This window comes from Protopterus annectens, chromosome 13.part0, assembly GCF_019279795.1.
Source record: "Protopterus annectens isolate FY-2018-M chromosome 13.part0, PAN1.0, whole genome shotgun sequence".
Classification (NCBI taxonomy): domain Eukaryota; kingdom Metazoa; phylum Chordata; order Ceratodontiformes; family Protopteridae; genus Protopterus; species Protopterus annectens.
This window is the reverse complement of record NC_056747.1, coordinates 699,280,963-699,305,864: the sequence shown is the minus strand read 5'-3', so window position 1 is coordinate 699,305,864 and position 24,902 is coordinate 699,280,963. Positions and strand designations below refer to the sequence as shown.

The window sequence follows — 24,902 nt, the reverse complement described above, 5'->3', positions numbered from 1 at the left end:
TATCAAACCTGTGTTTATATGGTGTACACCTAAGAAATATATGAATGGGTTTGCTCATGAAGAATATTTCAATGGTTTTGTCACTTAGAATAATAATACTGATATGCATGTTTAGTTTATGATTAAATTTAGAACTGTTGGCATCCCCTTTTGGCTACTTATTTATAACATTAGTTTCTCTAACATCCAAAGTGTTTTGAGATAAAATAGGCTGTCTTCCTTTTTCAAATGTATATACTAATCTCCCTCATTTATTGTCCCTGCTAGGTTGAGCCAACTAAGTCTGTGGCTTTATTTTCAACAAATTCCTAGAGCTATATTTATGTAAAGGTACGTGCCTGTTAGAAATGTACTATCATTTCATTTATTCAATGATTCTACTATTTAAGCCCTGCAAGGATGCTAATGACTCCCAAAAATAGCACTTCTGACACAACTATTGCAAATGTATGAAACAGTAATCACAGTCATAAGGTTACTCTGCTCTCCAATGTAGCCTAGCCTTATTCAAGTTAACTCCACCCCATTCCAGTTTAACACCACCCATTCCAGAGCTGCATGCAACATCTTCCTGATACAAAGTTATCAGCTATGCCTGCCAACTACTAAGAATTTGTCTGTTTTCTTTAAGCATAGCGAACATTTGTCTGTAAATGCATATTATCACTGTATTTTTCCAACATATCTGACTGCTGTTCATCACCATTTTTTGCTGTTCAGACATACATCTCTCTCTTTTTATACCGGTTACAGCTACTTAGCAGACGCTATATCCTACGACTGTTGCTTATACTGTTGTTTTTCTCTTCCAGCCTCCAGTAGAAATGGACTCTACTACACTGAATATATCTGGTTGACAAACGTATCAACAACAAATTAAAAAATGCACATGTAAATTCTGTTACCAGATGAGTACATACATGCCAGTCAAGATATGATAATAAATACAGTGTTTACAAGGTGGTTTGAATGGTGTACTGGGAAGTGATGTTTGTGGCCACAAGGTTGTTCATATTGCACTGTAGGAATGACACAGTAGGCTGGGTAAGCCAGCATTTTTTGGGAGGGGTCACTTTTACTGTCATTTTTCAGGATTTTTTTTAAGTGCAAAATTCACAAGGCTTAAAAGACTCAGTTCTACTATGAAATACCATCTTCCTGAAAGTTAATGTTTCAAGGGAAAGAAAAAAAAATGCCTGAAAACCAAGAGGGCAAAAAAATCCTTTTTATCTTGTTTTTTGAAGAGAGGCAAGCTCCCTCACACTCCACAAACTTATATATATATATATATATATATATATATATATATATATATATATATATCTACAAACTCCACAGTCACACTAACCTGAAGAAAGGAGAAATCTCCCTAAAAAAGGAATTAATGTCAGCGCACAATTAGAAATTGCACCAGCAATAGTTTCCTATGAAGAAAAAACCTACATTGTCAGCATTAAAAGTGCTAGGGGACATAGTAGAGAAATTCTTCAGAACAATACTGGCCTCCCTTGTTTTCTGCATTCAGCTGCCAACCTGAGACTACCTGGAATAAAATGAGCCACCTGCTACCAGAGCCAGATTATGGTTAAATGTAGCCTAGGCAGAGTGATGGACCCCCCCCCCCCCGCCATCCCAGTGTCCCATTACTTGGCTGTTTCTCCCCAGTTACCATAAACACTGTTCAAACCTGTCACTGTACATACTATTTTCTTCATTACTTCTACAGTGATTATAGATATTTGGATTTAATTTAAAACTTTTATTTCAAATTTTATAGCATAAACATTAGCCATTTACTAAACAAAACAGTACAGTCTCAGAATGAAAACAGACTTAGCATGACCAGTACAATTCTCTGCCATTGAACCAGCATTGAAACCTACGTTCAAAGAAAATGCATCAGGCCAGTGGTGGACTAAGTTTACCTTTGGGCTGTTTTTAAGCCCTAGGCCCCTTGCACACATTTTTAGGACTGCATACATGCATGTGTTCTTTGATTCACCTTCCTGATTTTATTAAATTATATTCCTTGTATAATACAACACCGCTTGTTACAGTGCGTTTTAAATTTGTAGTTTTGAAGATTTTTTGAGTAAGCAATAAAACACAACATATAAACCAATAAAGACAAAACTACCCATTTCAGAATATTCAGTCATAAAAGGCCATTCAAACTTCTTTCATTACAATTCACAAATATCAGTCAATATGCACAATCTATCTGCAGAAGTAAAAGTCGTCTGAATAATTCCACATGAGAGAGATCTATAACTAATGAAGAGGTTGCTACTGCCAAACAACTTTACATTTCAGTGTTTCATCTACAAATTCAGTGCCTGTTGTCTTTAAAAAAAAAAATGATTAGCTGGTAATACTGCAATTGGAAATGTCTGGCAAACCGACAACAGGTTCATAGTTACTAGGCATCTCATCCAAAGGAGGAAACACTTCGAAGTGCAACAACCGCCTCCCCCTTAAAGTACACCACAGCATCAGGACTCCATCTACATGGTGTGGGAGTAGAACCCAAAGCCTTCAACACCAAAGGCACATATACTACCTAATGTGCTAAGAACACTGCTTTCAAATTCTGTAGCACAAATACTGATAGACATTTGCTAAAGGAAACAGCTGCACATTGAAAACAGATGTAGCATATGCAACAGTAAACTTCTCTTCCCTTAAAACTCACAATTCCTTGAAAATGCACTGAAACCCTCAATTCCTTGAAAATACACCAAAACTCACAATTCCTTGAAAATGCACTAAGCTGTTTAGCAGTCTGGTAGTTGGTGTAGAGGATTCAGGCACTTGTCTCCAGTAATCTAAGTACAGGGTTTGAGCATGAGCAAGTTAATTTACTAACCAGCCATCCCTAACTAGAACATTAGACACACACACACACACACACACACACACACACACACAGTTATAAAAGACTTGTAACAGGTACCTGGCCAGTGGAACCTAGGCAACTACCTAGATCGTCTAGTGCTGGATCCAGCTCTGCCTGGTACTACCACCAAAACAAGCTGTGAAACAATAGCACAGGATTAGAAATATGTTTACTATAACTGGATAATGGCTGTCTGTTACCATTAGTGTGACTCCAGATCCACCCAGAGAATCAGCCAGTAGCTTGGTGAGTTTGCTGTCCCTGTAGGGAATATGTCCATCTTTCCTCTTAGAGTCTACTAGAGCAGAGATGCAGTTTCCTGTAGAAGAATAACACAGAGTTAAGCAAAAACTATAAGATTCACATCTGACTAGTCTAATAGCACTATATTTTACCACACTAAAAGCCAAGGATGTAGCCAAGATTTATGGAATTGTATGCCAACTTGTATAACCAGTTTTCAAAATGTAACCTCTTCACATCCACCCAGGACTCTGCATATCTTTCAGCATAGTAAAACAACTTCTGAAATGACAAGCTTAAACCCAAAAATATATATACTTAGCAACTCATAGGAAATATGCCATTTATTTTAATTTAAATTCTAGCACATTCCATTGCAAAAAATAAATTATTTTTTAAAAATGTACTCTACTGTCACAGCATGCATGGTGTATGCCTAATCATCCATTCATCCATGCCTATTGGTTGCATCTGATGCCTAGTTATACCCTAACTTAAAAGGCAGTAGTGATTCAAAGAACATTTGAATGTACGCCAATGGTCCTAGGCCTGATTCAGACTTCCTGAAACTTAAGTTACTTCAAACTTCAAACACCATGTGATTTTAAAACATAGCAGACAGCATCCCAGTTTCCCATTTTGTTTCAAGCTGCCAGAATGTTTCAGTGTTGTTCCGCCTACCCTGTCTAGATTAGCTTGTACCCATAACCAGCTGCTATCATCTACCATTTCCTGGACCTGCCTACCTTCCTGCGGAGGAACATTAGATGGGTAGAATATCCTTCCATCCTCATGCTAGAGACATTTCTGAGTAAACTTATATGTAGAGCAGGGCTTCCTTTGTTACCCCTCCATAGTTACGAATGCAGTGTTATGACATGTATCACAGTATATAATATATAGTGCCATTTTATTATTTTCATTTTATTACTGTCATGTTGATTATATCAGTGGCTATGGCCATGAATTCAAAATGTCCACATGGCACAGCTCATGTCTTATTAATAAATATGTAATTAATCAAGGCTAGTGTCACATAGTAATGATCAGACAAGATCTACTTGATTGTTTCATAAACAGAATAGCAAATGTTGACTTGACACACATGCACACACACAAATGTAAATACACAGATGCACATGTATGGTTCCACTTCTAACCATCGAAATTTCAAAACATCGAAATTCTGATCATCGAGACCAGAACATCGAATTTTGAAACATCAAAGATTACAAGTGTAACCAAAAAAAAAAAAAAAAAAAAAGAAATTTTAACAATTTTATGCAGGGGGGGCTTCACCCCCCCACACCCCCTACTTTAATATTCCAACTCTGAGACCGCACTACAGTGGAGTAAAGGGAAATCTCCCATTTAGCGCTATATGCAGAAGCGCTAAACGGGAGATTTTCCGTACCCTATCTGTAGTGCCATCACACAGATGGCACACAGACACAAACAGTATGCAGGGCACCTTGGTGCCCTGCAAAAACACAAATATTCTCCCACCTACACTTACCTTTTTCTTTCCCTTCAAACCTTCGATGCTTTCAAACTCGATGTTCTGGTCTCGATGATCTGAACTTCAATGTTTGAAACGTTCAATGGTTTGAAGGGGAACCACATGTATATATGTATGACACATGTACACACAATCACACATGCACACACACACACACACACACACACACACACACACACACACACACCAATTTCACTCGACTTTAGTCTCTTAAGTCCATTTGTTCTCTTGCAGAGCGTGATCAGCACATCATTTCCATACTAGGCAGCATAGCATTTTATTAGTGCTGCCTGACTGCTTTCCCTTAGAGGATTCTATTATTTTGACTTCATTCCTGAACTTTGGTCACCAATACTGCAACTGACTATATTAGCACACTTTAAATCACATTAACTCATTAGGGTGATTTCTAGTATGTCTTCCCTGTTTTTTTTTTTTTTGAACTCAAGTGAAAACAACGTGCTCATCTCAGATATAAATTGCAATGAATTACTTTTATTATTCCTTTCTGGAAAATTGCTCTGTACAGAATGCAACGTATAGTGATTCTCAGTAACAAGTGTTTGCACAACACGTGCATTCAAATACAAAAGTTAAAGGTAGAACGCAAGATAAAAAGAAAGGTGTAGTAATTAACAAATAACCTAATCCCTGTCTTACTGTGTATTCTCTATAATACCATTATTCAACCTGCACTGTAGTATGAATATTGCATACTTTTTTATGTATAAAAATTATAACTCGGTTACTCTGTTTCACGGATATACTCCATGTACTACGTAATTACCTTTGGCCTTCACAGTGACTAATGATGGTCCTTTGAACCAACTCATTCACACAGCTACCAAATGAATAAATAAGTACACATATATATAAAATAACAAGAAGACCTAGTATGTTTTGTAGCTGGCATTAAATGGAAACAAATTGCAAGGTTATTATCTGCACTGATGATGAGAAGGCCACAAACACACATGGTTGGAGGGGTGGCTCTAGGGAGGGGAGATAAGAAACAAATCTGGAATCACCCCAAGGATGAATCATGCAGTACAATATGAAAGGGTAGTGATGAAGCTGAAATGATACTAGGGTGCGGAACTAAGAGTGTGCTTTTGGGTGCAGAGATAATCCCCTCATTTCACAAGACACTGATAATGTCTAGTGACATATCTAGTGCTGCTGGAGATACAAAGAAGAGAGCTTAGACCGATGGAAAGGATATGATACAGACTTATTTAGATGGTGTGATGAGAGGAGTAGCTGGGTTTTAAAAAGAGGCTTGGAGAGCTTGGCATATACACAACAGAAGACAGCAGCAAGGAAGTATGATTTGAATACCAAACATTGCCAGAATTGCATGCAAGGGGTAGAGCTGAAGGTGAAATAGACAGTAGAAAAGCAAAGGGATGGTAACTAGAAAGAAATGATTGAAGATGCAAGAAAATGCTATGTACAGAGAATGAGGTGGACCCAGAGATATGGTGAAAGACGCACTGCGGAAGTGTAGTTCAGTGGATGAATTCAAGAATACTTGTGGTAGATGTAAGGAAGGATGAGTCAAACAGAGGCAGCTGCACGGTTAGATATAGCACTTCAGTCAAAGTAACAGATCATAAGCATTCTTACATAAACACAGTTCTAGGTTCATATGTAGCCATTTTTCATATAGATAACTGCTGACCAAGACAGGACTATAGAACTGCTACTACACCAAACTGGTATAATGATATGGCCTTATCTTGTCTCATCTGCTAGGCTCCCTTAAGTATACTCTGCAACCAGCAATGTGCTGCATGTTGTGCAGGTGGTCCATCATCCTGCCACTCACAAGGGTCTTTCCTAACATGTACTCTCTGTGCCTATGAACTGCTTCTACAAAGGTGTTGCAGGCCAGTGCATGTAAAGTCCATTCTGCTATACAGAACTGAGCACAGTCTTTAACCATGACTGACGGGACTGAAGCCAACACATAGTATGTCTCTCCATCCACAGAAAGTTGTCCTAGGGATGCCCAGGACAGAGGGAGTCCAAACTGAGTAAGAATGCCAGGATATGAAAAAGGGAAGTGGGTAGTGGTTGTCAAAGTAAAGTTCCAGAGAGAAAGGACTGGCTTACAGTATAAAAAGGATAAAAGAACATGTTTTACAGATAGCTACTTTTCTTTCATTGACCCAAGTGCCACATTGTTTGTTGGAGGTTATGAGGTTAAGATATGGGGAGGAACATGGCCACCTTAAAAAAAAGGCATGTAGTCATACAACAGTATCTGCCATAAAGAGCAGAGCTGGAGTAGAAAGACTGAGTGAAGACAATCTGATACTGAGCAGTAATTATCATATCAGAGAACTGTTTACACATACACTTTTAATGTAGTAAAGTAGTATCACAGATGATGTGATCTACTGACACCCACCAGGTTATAGCTCAGCTGATCAGGACTAGCTTTCTGAAGATAACTTAGAATAATAATTTCTTTGGGGGGGGGGGGGTTCACATCTTATATACATGCAGGAGGAGATCCCCGCACATCCCTTTCTATTATAACTTACTGTAAGATCATTAAACTTTAGAAACCCTGGACAAAACTGATAAAGTGCAGTCCATCTGGCTAGTCTATACTGGACTTGATACACTGAACAAATATTGACATGAGCATCCTGAATGCACTATTTGATGCTTGGAGTACAAGAGAATGATATACAAAGAGTATCTGGGGTGTTTCATGTCAAACAGAGCACCTCACTGGCCTCTTGAAATGCATTCTGGATGATTGGATGGGTAACTGTAAATTCATCCCAAGGGTTTCACCTGTGTTCCTCTTGGACAGGGGCAATAGGTGGTGATCGTGGAAATAACGGTAGAACTTGGCTAGGCTTGTAAGGGCCTTAGGGCCATTAGCCTAGTAACTTCCTATGATCCTATGATCCTATGAACGTTTAAAATAAAAAATAAAAGAAATAAAACTCTACCATGTTTGCACAAGTATGAAAATTATCTAAAGCACTGAGCTACTTATCTAGCTTTCAGATGTTTCTTTAAGAAAGTCTTAAATATCCCAAAGTATATCAAAAGTCAAAGTCAATTTGAACTTTGTTGTCATGCAGATCACACAACAGTGCAAATGAATGAAATTGCGTTGCTTCAAACTCAATGTGCATGCAACATATAATGATATTAATACAACAATAACACATATACTAAAGGTAATACAACAATAACAACAGTTAGACATTTATGCAGTGCAGTAACAAGTACAATGACATGCACCAAGACTATTCCACTTACATGTCTTCGTCAGTACCCAAAATATGACATTCAAACTTTTAACAATTCGATAACGTAATATGAACTCCACTTTCACCACCCTCTGGAGAGATTTGCGATCTAAAACCATGCAGTTTCCACACCACACCAAGAGATTACTATTCAGGATGCTTTTGAAGGTACCCCTGTGGAAGGTTGTGAGAACTGAAGGTGGTAGTTTTGCTCTCCTCAGCCTTCTTAGAAAGTGTAGACACTGTTGTGCCTTCTTGACAATGTGATTAATGTTTATTGACCAAGGCAAAGTCAGACAAGACATATCAGGTTCCACACTTCACTAAGCAGGTTATTCCATATGCCAAACTTGAGAAAATTAACTTTCATTAAGTGTGTTATAAATTTTTCGTCCTTGACATTTCAAGACACAGAGGAAAACTACCAGTAAGATAAAAGAATCGCTGTGATCAGAGATCATCTTGCAAACAAAGTTGCTCACTCAGAAGGAAACACAGCTATTCACATTAACATGCTCTAAGTTATAAATCACAAGTAGTTTTATTTTGAAAGCCAGACAGGTCTTTACAAACAGTACATGTATACTCTCTGGAAAGTGCAAGGATGAGATTTGCAAGTTTATCCTGTAAAAATTCAATGTGCCAACTGTCATGGATACGCTAGACATTATTGGCAGACAGATTTCGCAACCATATTCATAGTGGGCATGGAAGGCTCTCTTGGGAACAGGTCTGTATACTTCAGAACAAAGGGATCTTCTGTTTTTTTTGTCCATACTCTCCCTGGTGTGAGAGTTTTACAACACAATGATCAATGTAATAATTAATATTAAGCTCTGGGTGCAGTCAAAATTCAAGCTGCAGGGTTAATACTATGCAGTTTTCTGCTGGCAGAGAAGCTACAAAACTAGCATTAGTGAAAGTATTTATTTTAATGTTAGAAAAATGGACCTAGAGCAAGGGGCTGGAATACCATATACAGTTTTTGCCAAGTTCATTATTAAGTGGTCATCTTGCTAAATCAAGTTTGGAGCAAAATAAAACAGCAGGTGACAGTGCTTGTAACCATGGTACACTCCAGGCATAGTTTTTTACTTAAAGAGAAAATAAAACACGCCCAGTTAATAAACCAACCAGTAGTAATACAGCTGAAATCCTAATTATGAAAGTGTACTGTGGATTCCTACCAGTGCAATTCTGAAACCACCTGATATGGCCTTCTTTAAAGATTACAGGTAAGAATGGTTGGACAAATCAAGTTTTTTGGTTTAGGTCTGCACACACTGCACCATTGACAAGTCCTGTGCCCATACTTTTTAGCATAGTATCACTTAGGTAGATGCTACCAGTTACTGTACTGGCTGAATGCCATGCTGCTTTCTAGAGGGCACAGTCTGGGACATGAGTATGAACCCATACCTGGACCACCTTTTGCTAAGATTTTGCACAAAATGAGAAGCAAGGAAATCAGTCCATAGTTGACGACATCTTTTATTTTTTCTGCCTTTGATAAAAGGGCGTACACTTCCATGTTTCAGGAATTTAGTCTGAAGATATGAAGAGTGTGAATTAATATGCTAGGAATTAATTCAGTAGGTTTGTGCAGGTATGTGGAAATTCTGAATGAAATTCCACTGCTCTTGGTCTTCCGTCAACTAGCAGATCTTACGTAAATTTGTAAATTCCTAACGAAATTGGGCCATTCACTTAAATTGCCACTAGATGGTCTTACCCTATACTCTAGATGCATTATCAGAGTTTTCAATTCTACCTGTAATCTAATTTATTGTCTTCCAGAACTGTTTGTAAATGGAGATACTTTGAAACTGAGCTTTTCCTATTAGTGACATCTTTTTTGATCCTCTCCTTTCACAAAAGTTCCTTAAGACCACAAGCATCATGACTGTCCAGTGCAAGTTCTAGCAAAGTGGGATTCTCCAAATACTCCTTTCTCAATCTTTTGGACAAACAGAAGTATCTTCACAGTGTAATATAGCTTACCCTACAACCATGAAGAGAGATGCATGTGACAAAGTATTTTGGGGGCCAAACATTTAGACACAGATAATTCAGTGAATCGTTTATCAGACTCTAATTTCACTCAGTTGTAGTGGATAAAAAAACAGTCTGCCCAAGGCAGTAAGTGCATATTTCGTTAGCCACTCTTTCCAAGATACATTTTCAAGTGTGAGACTCTTTCTGCAATTGTTTTGGGAACAAAAAAATACTTCCCTGAGAGGGCTATGAGTACACCAGTAAAGTTCACAATGACTCTCTGGAGAACTTTTGTCTGTAAAGTAGCCAACCCATTAACTGGTTCCAAGGTGTCATCATCATCATCATCATCATCATCATCATCATCATTATTGCAGATAAGTGTGTGTGATATACCTTTAAGAAGCTTTCTGGCAAGTCAGCATATACATATAAGTACTGAGCATGTGCAAGCAACAGTGCCATTTTGTGTGAGCAGCCAGAGTGTGAGCATGCGAGTATGTAGTCAGTCAAACAGTTCATTTAAGTTTAATGTCCCTACCATCCATCCTGATGCATTTGTATACAATAAAATACTTAAACGAACACACAAGTCTCAACATCTTCTTAATGCACATAAGAATGACAATCATCATCATCATCACCATCTACACCTTTTCCCCATTTTATATAGGGTTGGGTTGTCACTTCAGTTGTGGCCACCTCTCTTGATTCAGTGCCACTCTCCTATTTTTTCAACAGTTATACCTGATCATTGCAAGTCATATTACGCAGTCTATTATTCTCTTAGTTTAATGACCTTGTCTCCTCTTGCTGTTTTTCTGTCTCTCCAAAATCTGCTTTATCTTTTGCTCTGCTGCATGTGGTCATATCATTGTAATCTGTTCTTCTTGATCTTCTCTGCAGGTGGGCTGTTTTGGCTTTGCTTCTAAATGCTCTCAGTTCTACATTTGTCCCACAGAGTGGATCCTGCTCCCCATCTCAGACACTTCATCTCACTTCTTCAGCTACAATGTCTTCACTCCCCAGGTTTTTGTATCATGCAGAAGTACTGGTCACACCACTGTTTTACTTTTTAACTTCTTTGGTATTCTTCTCACACACTACCCCTAAAACTAGTTTTTACCTCTTCATTCATATTTCCCTTCCCCTTTACTACATGTTCCAGATACTTGAAGCTATTAACCCATTGACACATTCCACCTTCTTCCCTTCTATCTCAGTTTTAATCTTCTTCTATTTCCCCTATTTGCTGCCATGACCATTGTCTTGTCTGTAGTGAGTTCATCCGAGGTGCCTTCCATTTTGTTATCCAGTTCCATATCATTGGCAGACATTCATGTTCAGTGTCTGCTTGTAGTGTCACATCATCTGCATACATCAGCTTTGTTGATCTGTCCCTTCTGACTTGCTTGCTGATATAGCCTATCACCAGTATGAACAACAATGGGCTGAGAGCTGAAGTCTGATTTACACCCACTTCCACTGGGAGGTCTTCTATGAGTCCTGAACACTGTGCTCATTCTTGCATCATTGGATCCTACTGCATAGCTTGCACTAATTCCAGCACTATTTTCAGGACTTCAAACTATCACAGGACTGCCAAAATCAGTTTTTAGTGATCTTCTCATATGCTTTCTCCACATCTACAAATGCCCATTATGACTCTTTCCTCATCCTTAACTTCTTCTCAACTGGCTGTCTGACTGCAAATATTGGGTCAGTTGTATTGCACCCTGCTCTGAATCTGAACTGCTCATGTCCCATTTTATGTCTTACCACTCTGCATATTCATTTATCAAATCACCGTTTCCTCCATTTTCAAGCAGTGTAACAGGGGTTTGATGTTAATGTACAATATTTCTCATAGTAGTGAATGTCTAGTTTGCTCTTATACACAGGAAATAGAATGCTTATTCTCCAGTCATGTGGAATATGCCTCTCTATACTACAATTAGTACCCCCAGGAGCCATTTTTGCCATAACAGATACAATACTTTGATCATACGTGATAGGAGTTCATCAAAACCTTTCACTTTTCTTGACTTCATTTTCCTTAGAACGGATTCTCCTTCCTCTTTTTCTTAGGCTGGGCATGTACCAATACAGCTTTTATGGGTCATTTTCTTAATTTAGCAGATTCTTGAAGTACTCGTTCCATGTGCCCCAATGGGGGTATGTAGACTCCTCCCACTGTTAGCATGTCATCGACATAAATTGCAGTAATCTGGTTCCTCATACCGCTTAGCACTGTGAAATACCCAAGAATGAGATCAGCTGGCATGACCAAATCACGTATAGCCACTTTTTACACTGCTGAGTGGCTAGTTCTAATGCTAGTTCTAAGGTCAACAAGTAGAAACTTCTACTGAAGCAGCAAAGAAATCCCTTAAATTAGTTGCAGTTGTTGGTCATCTAAACCTTTATCCTAATCAAGTCGATGCTGCCATAAAATGATTATGAAGTGACAGGTCCTGGACTACCATTTGTATAAGCCTCTCAGGGCAGGAGGACATAATCAGATCCAGCATGCATGGTTCATATACTACCTGTGCTGATGTTAGTAAGCCAAGGGCTATCTTCAGTGCACAATAAGATTAGGTTAAAATCCCTATGAGTATGACATTTCTGACAGTTTGGAAAACAGGATATTAGTACCTAGTAAGTGCAGTTGCAAGCTTGATAACATTTGAGGGTGGAGGAATTCATATTCGTGCCACTTTAACTTTAGTGTCCCCACCAGTTAGGACCACCACAGAGACCTGGCTGGGCCATGATCATCTCTGGTGTCCCACTGCTTAGTAGCAGAAAGCTCCATGCTAGATTTATGTGTGGCTGTGTGCCTGTGTAATACAATAACACTGTAACACTGTCTATGTATGCCCAGGGTGTGACTATCAAACTGCAAGTCTTTCTTTCTACAAGAAGTCACGCATTTCATCACTTTTAATACATAAGTAACAGTCATAGCAATCATATAGAGAGCTTGGCTAAGGAATATGTGGTTTTAGACATATTTCACTCATAGGTGATTTAACTGGATAACAGGTTATAACCAAAAGTCCCAGCTTTCCTAGTCCTGGTAAATATTTATTTTAGGTTTTCTTGGTTAAAGTCCATTAGTAAGTAAAAGTATGAGGAATCCTAACTTTCATGTCCATGCAAAGATAAAAGATGACCCAAGGTTTACTGTGGCATTTCTCAGATTAAAACTGCATATAACACACTGGCAGATTCATGCAGAGGATTAGTGCTACCAGCTGCTAACAAGTTTCATCCTGTAGCCTGAATTTGAGCCTTTCAGCCTTCATTTGCTACTCTGTGACTGTCAGTAAGTCACTTAACTAGACAGTGTTCCCAGGTCACCACTGGTAGCCTTGATAAGCAGGGGATTGGGAAATGAAACATTTACAAGAAGGTGCCAGGGAGATGAACCATTTACAGGCTGCCTATGTCCATTAAAGACATGGGTGCCAAACAAGTACATACACATTCTTGCTAAGCTATCAAAACTCCTTCACCATATCAGTCACCAACTAAGATTAGCAGGTGACTTACACCCTAATCCTGGCCCAAACCCTGACATACACTCCCCCTCCTCCCCACCCCCATCTAATAACTCAACCTTACTCTCCAGACCAAAGAATAGACTACTTTTCCTGAACTTAAACATACGTAGCATTAATAATAAAGTACATCTGCTACATACTCTAATAGACATCTATTCCCCAAATCTACTATCCCTAACCGAAACTTGGTTAAAACCTACTACTCCTGATAGCGAATTCCTTCCCATAGGCTATAATGTAATATGTAATGATAGACTTTTCATAAAAGAGGGTGGTGTAGCATTACTTTATAAAAACAACCTAAAGGTTACCATTGTTGACCCACCTATACTCCCCCTAATGTCCTCAGAACTACTACTAGCCAAACTTGAACTAACTAACAAAAAATCTATGAATATTATAACAGGGTACATACCACCAGGTAATAATATCCCCACCCTAGAAGCCCTTTTACATTGGACCAATCAAAACCTACCCCAAGAAACAATCATCCTAGGGGACTTTAACATAGACTGGCATACATGCTCCAGCTCCAAACCCTCCAACTTTATAAATCTGTATAATTTCTCCCAAATCATTAACTCTAGTACAAGGCTAGGTAATAATAAAAGCAAAGAAAGCCTCCTAGACGGGACCCTAATAAACAATTCCAATACAGTCTATCAAGCAGGTGTCCTACCAGACAACCTCAGTGACCACCAGCCCACCTTCCTACTAAAACTCAAATCCCACACCAACTCCGAACCACCAATTCCGACCATTAGAAACAAAAGAAACTCTGACATAACAAAATTCAAACTTGAACTACAATACCAAAATTGGAATCATCTAAAGACCATCCCACTAGATGAAGCAGTTGAGCTATTTAACATTATCTTCCTAAATCTCTTAAACACCCATGCCCCTCCTTGCTCAAGCAAACAAAAAATTAAAATAGCCTCCTGGATCACAAGTACTACTAGAACCATGATAGCCCAAAGAAATATAGCCTGGCATCAGTGGAGAGCCAATAAAACCATAGCAACCAAACAAGAATTCCAAAAACTCAGGAACGAAGCAAAAAAAAACGAATTCTATCAGACAAAAGGAACTATTTTTTCAATTTGCAAAGTAGACACCAAAACAACCCCCAAAAACTCTGGGCAGCACTAAATACATTACTCCACCCCGGCAGACCAAGTACCCCATCACCAGCCACTGTAAATGATAGCACTGACATTCCAGAAGCCTTTAATAGATTTTTCATAGAAACCATTTCAAAATTAGTTCATCAACAACCCACAACATATACTATTAGCAACCCCAAATCTGCTACCAATATCAATCCCATCTTCCAATTCAAACCTATTCCCACAGATTATATAAAAAGACTATTAAGTAAACTCAAACCAACTAGCCTAGCTGTTGACAACATTCCAGCCGAATACCTTCATATAGCTGCTAATGAGATGGCATATCCAATATCAATTCTCCTGAGCAGATCAATAACAGAAAGCAAAATTCCAACAATCTGGAAAATAGCATATGTCACCCCCACTACACAAAGGTGGGACCTGTACAGACCTTACCAACTATCGCCCTATTGCCATATTACCCCCACTTGCCAAAATATTAGAAAAATGTATTCACCAGCAACTTATGCAATACCTACTGAAAAACCAACTTCTCACTCCTATCCAACATGGGTTTAGACCAGAGCATAGTACAACAACTGCCATCCTCTCTTTCACCAACTTAATCAACCAGAACCAGAATCTAGGCAAACTATCATCAGCCATATTTTTAGACCTATCAAAAGCTTTTGACATGGTCAACCATCCCAAACTTCTTGACTCCCTCACTGACCTTGGACTAGCCACTGACTCACTAGCCTGGTTTCAAAATTACCTCATAGGTAGACAGCAAGCAGTCAGGTGGGATAACAAACTATTCACACTGCTCCCCTATTACAAATGGAGTCCCACAAGGATCAATATTAGGCCCTCTATTATTTCCCATATTCATTAACGATCTCAACAAGATCACCCAAGATGCAACTGTCATACAATATGCTGACGACTCAACACTAGTCTACTCAGCCACCACCCCCCTCACACTCCTTTCCACTACCCAACAAGTCTTTAAAACCACTGATGCTTGGTTTCTCAGTAAAAACCTGTTACTGAACCCCAAAATGACCAAATTACTAATTTTCAAACCAAATAAATCCAACTTATACACTGATTCTTTCAGTATTATGTCTAATGATGGTACCATTATCTCCTCAGACTCCCACATAAAACTACTGGATGTTACAATTGACAACAAACTGAAGTTTGACCTGCACATACATCAAACCATCAAAAACATACACAGAAAACTAGGCAGTCTGTACAAAAATAAAACATACCTAAATCAACAGAATAAAATTACTGTGCGTCAAACTCTGCTACTATCCACACTTCTATATGCTGCCCCCGTCTTCACCAACCTATCCAAAACAGAAATTACAAAACTAGACATATGTAACAATCAAATTGCCAGATTTGCCACAAATACTCCCTACCGTTCACAACATTGCCACTCACTATACAAACTAAAGTGGCTACTATATCCAGACAAAATACCAACACTATCGAATTTACTTAAAATACATGAAAACCCAAGACAACAACATTCTAGTGACAGGACCTTAATCAAGATCACCAGAACCAGCAACTCTACAGGATACTCCCTATTTCTATCATTAAGTTTAAACAACTACTAAAGGAACACCTATGTATGAGTATACAATGCCCATGCCTTCCCCCAGATTGACCCTCTACGCCTGCTTTTCCCTCAGTACTTTATCAACCTCCGCATACTAATTTATTGCATGTACTAATTTTCTTAATACACAAACCTCATCTACTAGGTGTTCTACTATACTCCTGAAAGCTCTATACTACTCACTGTACTCACCATCTCTTTCTTACACCATCATACTCAAACACAAAATTGTAAATTACACATATCTATGGGCGAATTATACACACTCATTAATTCAAGTAGAAATTACTGGACATGCAACTAATGTGTCCTGCTACTACAATTTGCAGCTAAAATATTTTTTCTCTATGTACTTCTAATATGTTATGTTTTGTACTTGGTCTTTGTATTTGTGAAATGACTCTGTATTTGTTTACTTGCCTTTGTATATTTACAAACTCTGGAGCGTTTCTCCCCAGGCCTCAGCTGAAAATGGACATTTATCCAGTTGGATTCTCCCGGTCAACAAATGTAAAATAAATTAAATAAATAAATAAATAATTTTCTCTTCCCCACCCAACTGTCCAATTTATACTTGAATTGGGTTAGGGAGGAACTCTGCTTCACATGGATGGGGAGCCTCTTCCAGAGAGGGGATAGTCTCTGGGATACATATCTATCACTCCAGCAGATCCTATTTATATCAAAGGTGAGGTTTAAGTCTTTAGAATGGGTAATTCTGGTGCTATTTGTTTTGCAGATATGCAGGAGGTGCATCAGGGTAGGGTCTGACAATGCTTTGTATGCCAGGCATAGATCTCTCCTCAATAGCCTATAGGAGACAGAACACAGGGATAGGGCTTTGAGGTGGTCTGCAAAGGACATGTTACTTATGCCCTGTATTCTTTTAGTGAGGAACCTCTGGGAACATTCCAATTGTTGGATGTGCCTGGTTAGGTACATACCAAATAGGGCATTGTACTCAATGATAGTTCTGATGAATGCTGAATACAGTAGAACAATGACCTCCTTGGACCTAGATACTATACGTTTGTTTATGAGTTGCACAACATAGAATGATTTCCTCACTACTGTAGACACATGATGGTCAAATACTAGATTACTGTCTATGTGTGTCCCCAAGTCCCTAACTACTAAGTTGACTCTTTGGGATGTGTTGTCAATATGATAGTTACCAAGGGTGGATGACTTCTAAGATGAGTTCATGTAAAAGTTTATTACTGATATATGATATGGCACTGTGAGTGGTCATTGCAGGGCTGACAACATGACTCCCGTGGATGTAATCTACTTTGGTATTATTGAAGGTTTGAGTCTGTCTTATGGAGCAAGACTGATACACAAGTTAAGATATTAAATGAGGTCCCACTTGGTGGAAGGATGGAAGGCTTAAGGGAGAGTACAGAAGGCTGTCATTGGTCTACAGCACAAATGGAATTCCTATGTGATTGATACTCATAAACATGATCACAAAAAATGCCATTTACAAAAAACATCAAAACTCAAATCTACCAAAATCACTTAGGGAGGTGCAGTGGTGCAGTGATTAGCATTGTTACCTCACAGCAGGAGGTTCTCCGGTTCAATTCTTGGTTGGGGTGCCTTCTGTATGGAGTCTGCATATCCTCCCTGCATTCTTGCTGGTTTCCTCTGGGTTCTCTGGTTTCTTCTCACATTCCAAAGACATGCACCTGGAGCATTTTTCCCCAGGCCTCTGCTGAAAATGGGCTCTGTCCCAGTCTGACTTTCCCGGTAAACAAATGTTAAATAAAAATAATAAAATAAAAATATTTTTTGCAAGAGGGTTTCACCTTCCTTTGCACATCCCCTCCACATGGGGGATGGGCCACTCATACCCCTGTTGCTTATATAGTTATAGGAGAAATCCCTAAGAAACTGCAAGGTTGCACTTTAAATATGAATCACGATAATTGCACTTTACTGGTTATACATCAGAGGATGAGAGACTAATATTTCACAATTAAGCCTGGCACCTAACTGTCATAGAAAAGTGAAATCCATCTTCAAACCATTGATGCATAGAGAAACACAATGGTCTGTATATGGTCTAACTCTCCCTAGTGTCTTTTTAGCAGACATTACAAACGACATAACTCACAGATCAGCACATCCATGGACAACACAAAGATGGGAACAGTAGCCATGGGCATAAGTGCAAGACTATAAAATTACCTCTGCAGATGCTATTCAGGGTCAGAGAGGCACTTAAAGGGACTCCGTGGCAAAAAAATATAAAATGTAAAGTTATCCAAATATGCAAAAAAGAATGCCATCTACTTAGGGGGGTACTAAGGAGAAGACACAAGCAGAGACACCTGCAGATAATTGTAACACCAAATATTCGTACTCTGGATCATGAAAAGTGACTAGAGTAAATAAAATGTTTAACTGCATCGCCAGAGGCAAGGAATCGAGGTATCCAAGGTCATCATAGTACCATATAAAAGGTACTAAGCAAGGGGTATATTTAGTTTATGTGACCTGCCCCAGGAAAGGTGTAAGGCTTATCAGTGGGGTCTGCTGAAGGGTGCAGTAGTGATCAAGAAACTGTCTAGGTGCTCTTAGCATCCTCAAGTTGGAGGAGAAGAAAGAAGAGAAAGGTAATGTTTTTAAGTGTTTTCTTGCCCACTGCCATCTGAACATCAAGCCAATGTCCAGAGCTGCCTCTTAATTCCTCTTAGTCACTCATAGAGTGTACCCTTCCCTCAGCAGAGGAAGTTTGCTTCATGGCATATTTACCCTTAGGCCAGATGTGTGACAGGGATGAAAGTAGTTCATGGGCGACCATCATCCAGGTAGTTCTAAAGGGTGACTTAGTCCCTCCAGTCCTCACAGCTAACTCCTCTCTTCCAAACATGGTGTTCATAGGTAATTACTAGGCAGAAGACCCATGGGGGCTTTTTAAGCCTAGCCATGCTTCCCAAAGCTGAGAATCAAACCCTATACCTTATGTCTGTAAGATAAACACCATAACCATTATGCCAACCCCCAGCCTCAACCCTTGTCTTATTGAGTGCTGCCCTCTTATCAATAGATGAATGTCTGGAATCACCCAACCAGACTTGAGCCATTTTTATTTAAAGATGGTCTGTAACTGGCCTAAACACAGGGAACTACTGGACAGCACTGTCACTATCACAAGCCATCCTACACTCGCAACATACATGATGGATTTTGATATTAAACCCTAACTCCACCCCTCTGCAGCTAATGAGAGCATTAGCATCACAGTAAGTGCTTAACATACCTTCCCCTGAAACATGCATGCTGCCATCTATATGCCAATAAAGGCAGTTGTAAATGGTTTGGCCCAATCTTATTGCTTACTATTTTTGTGCACCTCAAGCCTCCACTTGCTGGTGGCAAAAACAGCAAAAGCTACCATCCCCTTCTCTAGAATGGGTGAGGCAGCATTAACTCCTCCTCCTATCCTTCCTTACTGGAATTCCTGTGTCTACTAGCTGAAACTGGGACATCTGAGTTGCAATCCTGGCTTTATCCCTTTATGCACAGAGCTGGCTAAGAGACATGTAACTTGATCTGGACCTACTGCATTCTTAGAGATAGTGCCAAGATATGTAACTTAAGGGAAATAGAGACATGCATGGTAGGAGAGAACATGAATAGCAAGTAAAAGGTGTCAGGTTAAGAGACAAGATGGGGAAAACTGCTTGAAAGATTGGATAATGAAGACATGAGGCTTTATACCCCGTGTGTCATGAACCAGAAGTTTAAGTAGAAGCTCAAAAGGAAGCAGAGGACAGAAAGGGAGGATTGATCATGGGGCAGGAAAGCTGCACTGGTGCTTCCTACCCCACAGGGCAGATTGGATCATTATTTATGTCTTTCCTTTGGCCTTTGTGTATTATTGGATGACTCTTCTGAGGGCTGTCTGAGCAGCAACCAGATTTAAGATGCTTATTCAGACAGCAAATAGCTCTAGTCTGCATTTCAGACTATGTCCAATATTTTAACAATGACCAGCTTTAAATGAATGCGGCAGAAAAATTAGTTTGCAGCGCCTACCATGTATGCTTGTTCCCCTCACATTTATATTTATGCATTTTTATTTAATACAATGCAAAACACTTCATTTTCTACACTGAATCTAATGTATACACCACACATGAACATATGCACTAACATGAATCTAAGGAGAGTGAACTACCTACATGTGATGATTAAAGAATACACCTTAAGAAACGCACAGTATTTAATGAATTTAGACTGAGTACAAAAACAAAGAAGACCACATTGCTTAAGTCAGCATATATACCCAAAACTGACAGACTACATGTATAAATTTAGCAAACCGCACATTTAGGATAAAGTCAGTGTTTGTACTTAAGGTAACTAAAGTGGTGCAAATATGAGGAAACTGTACCAGCAGACTGTAGCTGAGGTTAGAATACTATGTATCTAAGACAGGAAGCCAGCACAACTAAGGTGAATAAACAGCAAATCTCAGGGGCGTGAACTGCATACCTCAGATGAGATGACAGCATGCTGAAGACTGGTATATTATATGTAAGGAAACAAAAACAGAATCCACAGATCATAGAACAAAAAGTTGCATATGCTCCTTAAAAATAAATAGAAATTATAAATGCATTTTAAAAAGTTTAAATTAAAAATTAAATTGGTAGTACTTTAATTAATTGTTTGCATATTTCAAGACTTTTACTGATGGTGATGTCATAGGCATTTTACTATTTTAAAGAACATGTGTAACGTTTTTCCCTGGAGTCTGATGAAGCATGCGAACTGCAATGATGAAAGAGCTTAATAAGATTTATAATAATCATTTGTTTGTTTTTTTATTTGTTGCATGCAAGTTCTGTAATTTGCACATTCCTTTTTGTTTTCTTGCTATTTATTTTTGGTCTCCTGAGATGGTAGTTTATTTGTTATACATTATACCCAAGGTTAGCAGTTTACAAGTGTTTAGGACAGCATACCTATACTTAGCAGACCATGTACCTGATATTTAGCATTTGCATACCTAAAGTAAGCAAACTGCAATTGATGTTGTTTGCCTCCATCATTAACTCTCCCGTGGATCCAGTTTTCTTCACCTTCTCACTTCCTGCTAGGTCCACAAAGCATAGCTTGCCATGTTTGGTAAGATAGTGAGCACTGTTTTCTTGGTTCACCTGGTGAAAAAATAAAATTAGACTATATAAGCCTCATCATGGCAAATATAATGCAAACCTCACCATGGTAAACACTGTATGAACTAAGCCTTGTCTAAGCAACAGCAACAATTCTGTTCATAGCAAAAATTCGTCCTCTCTGATCTAAGGATCAATACATCAATAGTGACCCAAGAAAAATATCTCAGTTAATTTTTTTAATGTAATGTGATCTTAAATGCTGAAGAAATCAGGCACTAAAAGGCTTTTCAACACTGTGTGCCATGCAATTGAGTGAGAGAGCCTTTGCGTTCCTCTGCATTGGTCCATGGGTTTGTTGTCCATTGCCACCGAGAATTTTGTACATGCTGCAGGCAGACATTAGACTTGTTCAGAGTTAAACATTCATGCATTGGACAATAACTGGCAGTGCTGTTGGGTTTCTGAATTACCAAGTCATGGATCATTTGTTTTTGTTGTGAATCGGCCTTAAACCTGTCCACCACAATTTCTACTCCATAGGTTAATGGTCAAGCCCAGCTTAATAGCATAAAATTGTAAACTATTTTATGGCTTTGGGAGAGCTTCCATGTTATGAACTACATTGACCCATCAAATAAGACAGTTACCTCCAAGCTTTGCATTATTTTCTCTATGCTCCACACGCCACATCAACCCAACAGAACTAGCAAAGGTGAAAAAAACTGATATGAGATCATGATTAAACTCTCACAAGGCATATGATAACAGGAATTCTAATTCAGACAGAGGCCAGAGTTAAAACTCTCAATGATCATGTGCACAGTTCTTTCTACAAGTGCCCCATCTGGCATTGTATGTGACAAAGGATCTGGGGCCACATTACTTGTTATTCTGCTGGAAGAAAGCACTTCCACTTGATTCTTGTTCTAAAAGGAAGTCTAAAACTCGCATATACTGGCACACCTGCATAACTGATTCTGTAGATAAGCCCCTGACTACCCTCCCAACATTGCTTGTCTGAAGTGCTACAGGCCATGGGTTTGAGCTAACAGACTCAAAAAGATAATGCTTTACTAGCAGCCAACTCCGAATGTTCTAAGCCTGGTTATGCTTATAGATCATCATGAAGGCCTTAAATATAGAACCTCATTACCACCGATATTGTTCTTGTCCCTACATTAGGCACCACACTCACCACTTCGCTTTTCACATATATCGTCAGTATAGAATGACTGCGGCTGGAGTTGTCATTAAGGGTGTGAGATGAAGTTTGCCTGTTCTTAGTGCCTGGTACAGAAAAAAAAGGAAAAAAAAAGATTTCACTATATAACATATACAGCATACAAATGTCATCATTCCGGTATGCAAGAGAATGCTGTCGTTTTCCCTGTATCTGGTTTATCCATTTATATATTTCTGAAGTGTCAATAAACAGACCAGCGACTTCATGAAGCCCACCGAAAACTAGAAACCATGAAAGCTCACTGGTAGAGTGGTATCCAAGAATTAAACGGGTCAAATAAGAACATAACCAGTGCTTTATTCAAAAAGTTAAGTGCCTTCGTCTCTGTAATCAGAGACTTCTTCAGAACAATACAACCATTTGAATTCCTACTTTTATATCCTTATTAGCCATCACATGACTGATCCCTTCCCCAATATAAACCTTATATTTCAGTAGGTTAAAAAACTTTTTTTTGCAGTACAACTTGACCTTTTCAGCAATTATTGTTTTGCTTAAATGTATTTTGTATAAATGTATTTTGATTAGGATGAAGATGTTTTAATAAGTATAAAAATACATATTTATTGTGCTTTATAGATTTAACTGATGGCTGAAATGTGAAAGAATGTTTTCATTAACATTCAAGGAATGAGCAAATGATGAAATCTAAGGTTTTTATTGTGGAAGGGATCAGTCATGTGATGGCTAATAAGGATATAAAAGTCGTAATTCAAATGGTTGTATTGTTCTGAAGAAGTCTCTGATTACAGAGACAAAAGCACTTAACTTTTTGAATAAAGCACTGGTTATGTTCTTATTTGGGCCATTTCATTCTTGGATACCACTCTACCAGTGAGCTTTAATATTTCTAAAGTTTGCATTTAGAATATCTATTCTTTAAAACTAAAATCAATAGCTAGACAGACAAGACTATAAGCGATTGATTACAATTAGCAAATTTTAGTTAAATCACTTAAGTCAAAACTTGCATCACATGTAATTTTGATTGAGTCATTTAAACAGACTAAGTCACCCCCTTAAAATAGTTATATGCTCTACTGGTTCTGACCCAGTTAACAAAAACTAACTATATGAATGCAACTCCATACCCATTTGAACCATTGGGTCTATATCATATATTTGAAATTCCAAAATATCGAACACCATAAGCTTGAACTTGGAATTTCGAAATATGATAACATCGAACACTGTGAATAGCGAATTTTTCCCCAGGGAAAAAAAATTGTTGTTCTGAGAAACATACACACAACACAAGCACACCAAAATAAATAAACCCCACACATGCACTTAACAAAACCCTACTTCTAACCCTACACTAAACCGTACATACATTCCTATCTATCCACTAACCTTAACCCACACCCAAACCCTAAGGTCCGTAACTATCACATACTTACCCTACGAAACTATACACAAACAAACTAATAAATACACACACATACACTTAACAAAACCCTATTTCTAACCCTACACTAAACCGTACATACATTCCTATCTATCCACTAACCTTAACCTGCACCCTAACCCTAAGGTCCGTAACTATCGCACCACAGTGGAGGAAATAGCGAAGCCACAGAATGGCCCACCAAAATCTTGCCCTAGGTAAGAATTCAATGTTCCAGGGCTTTGCTATTTTCATCCTTTGATGTAGTTGGTTCGATATTATAACATTTAAAGTTTTGCAACTTTGATGTTATAATATAGACCCGAACCATTATATGCATTTAAACCATTAACAGCACTTGTTACATCAGTTAGAAACATCTCTGGGTGACATATCTATCACATGTCATGTGGCTACTAACAGTGGCATCATCTGTAGTCAGCACCTGGCTAGTGATTCTACACTCACATTGGTGTGACAGTTAGTGCCAAAGTTTGAAGTTATGAGCTGTTAATGAGCTGCCTGCTGTAGTCCATGGTTTGATTCCCCAAGTCTCCATTTTACTGTGTTACTCTGAGCAAGTCACTTATCAGACAGTACTCTTGAGCAATTGGGTAGGCTCTTCAGTTGTTTCCTGGACAACTTGCGTAGTAAATGTTTATGCACCTTATCTGATAGTCATCAAAGATGCTGAGTATCAAGCTTATTTTCATTGCCAGGCACCCTTGGTTTCATTTCTTTTCCTTTCTTTTGCATTTCTAACACCATGACGAGAATAGACCCCATTCCAAAGTCAAAGTATGATTAAAGATCATGAAATTAGTATTGTTTCAATCTTTTATATTAGCCAAAAGTGCTCTTTGCAGCACCCACAATGTACCCAGAACTGAAT

The 24,902-nt window shown here is 38.6% G+C and overlaps 1 protein-coding gene across 8 annotated transcripts in view; it reads right to left on the bottom strand.

Moving 5' to 3' along the window:
- Window positions 1-24,902, bottom strand: part of KIF12 (kinesin family member 12) — a 521,732-nt gene that overhangs the window by 265,979 nt on the left and 230,851 nt on the right. For all 8 annotated transcript variants that reach the window (XM_044054389.1, XM_044054390.1, XM_044054391.1 and 5 more), the window contains 3 exons: window positions 22,576-22,667; window positions 21,269-21,419; window positions 3,097-3,215 (listed from right to left, as the gene is read on the bottom strand). In XM_044054389.1, coding sequence (XP_043910324.1) covers window positions 3,097-3,215; window positions 21,269-21,419; window positions 22,576-22,667 — 362 coding nt within the window. The remainder of the gene's footprint in view (window positions 1-3,096; window positions 3,216-21,268; window positions 21,420-22,575; window positions 22,668-24,902) is intronic.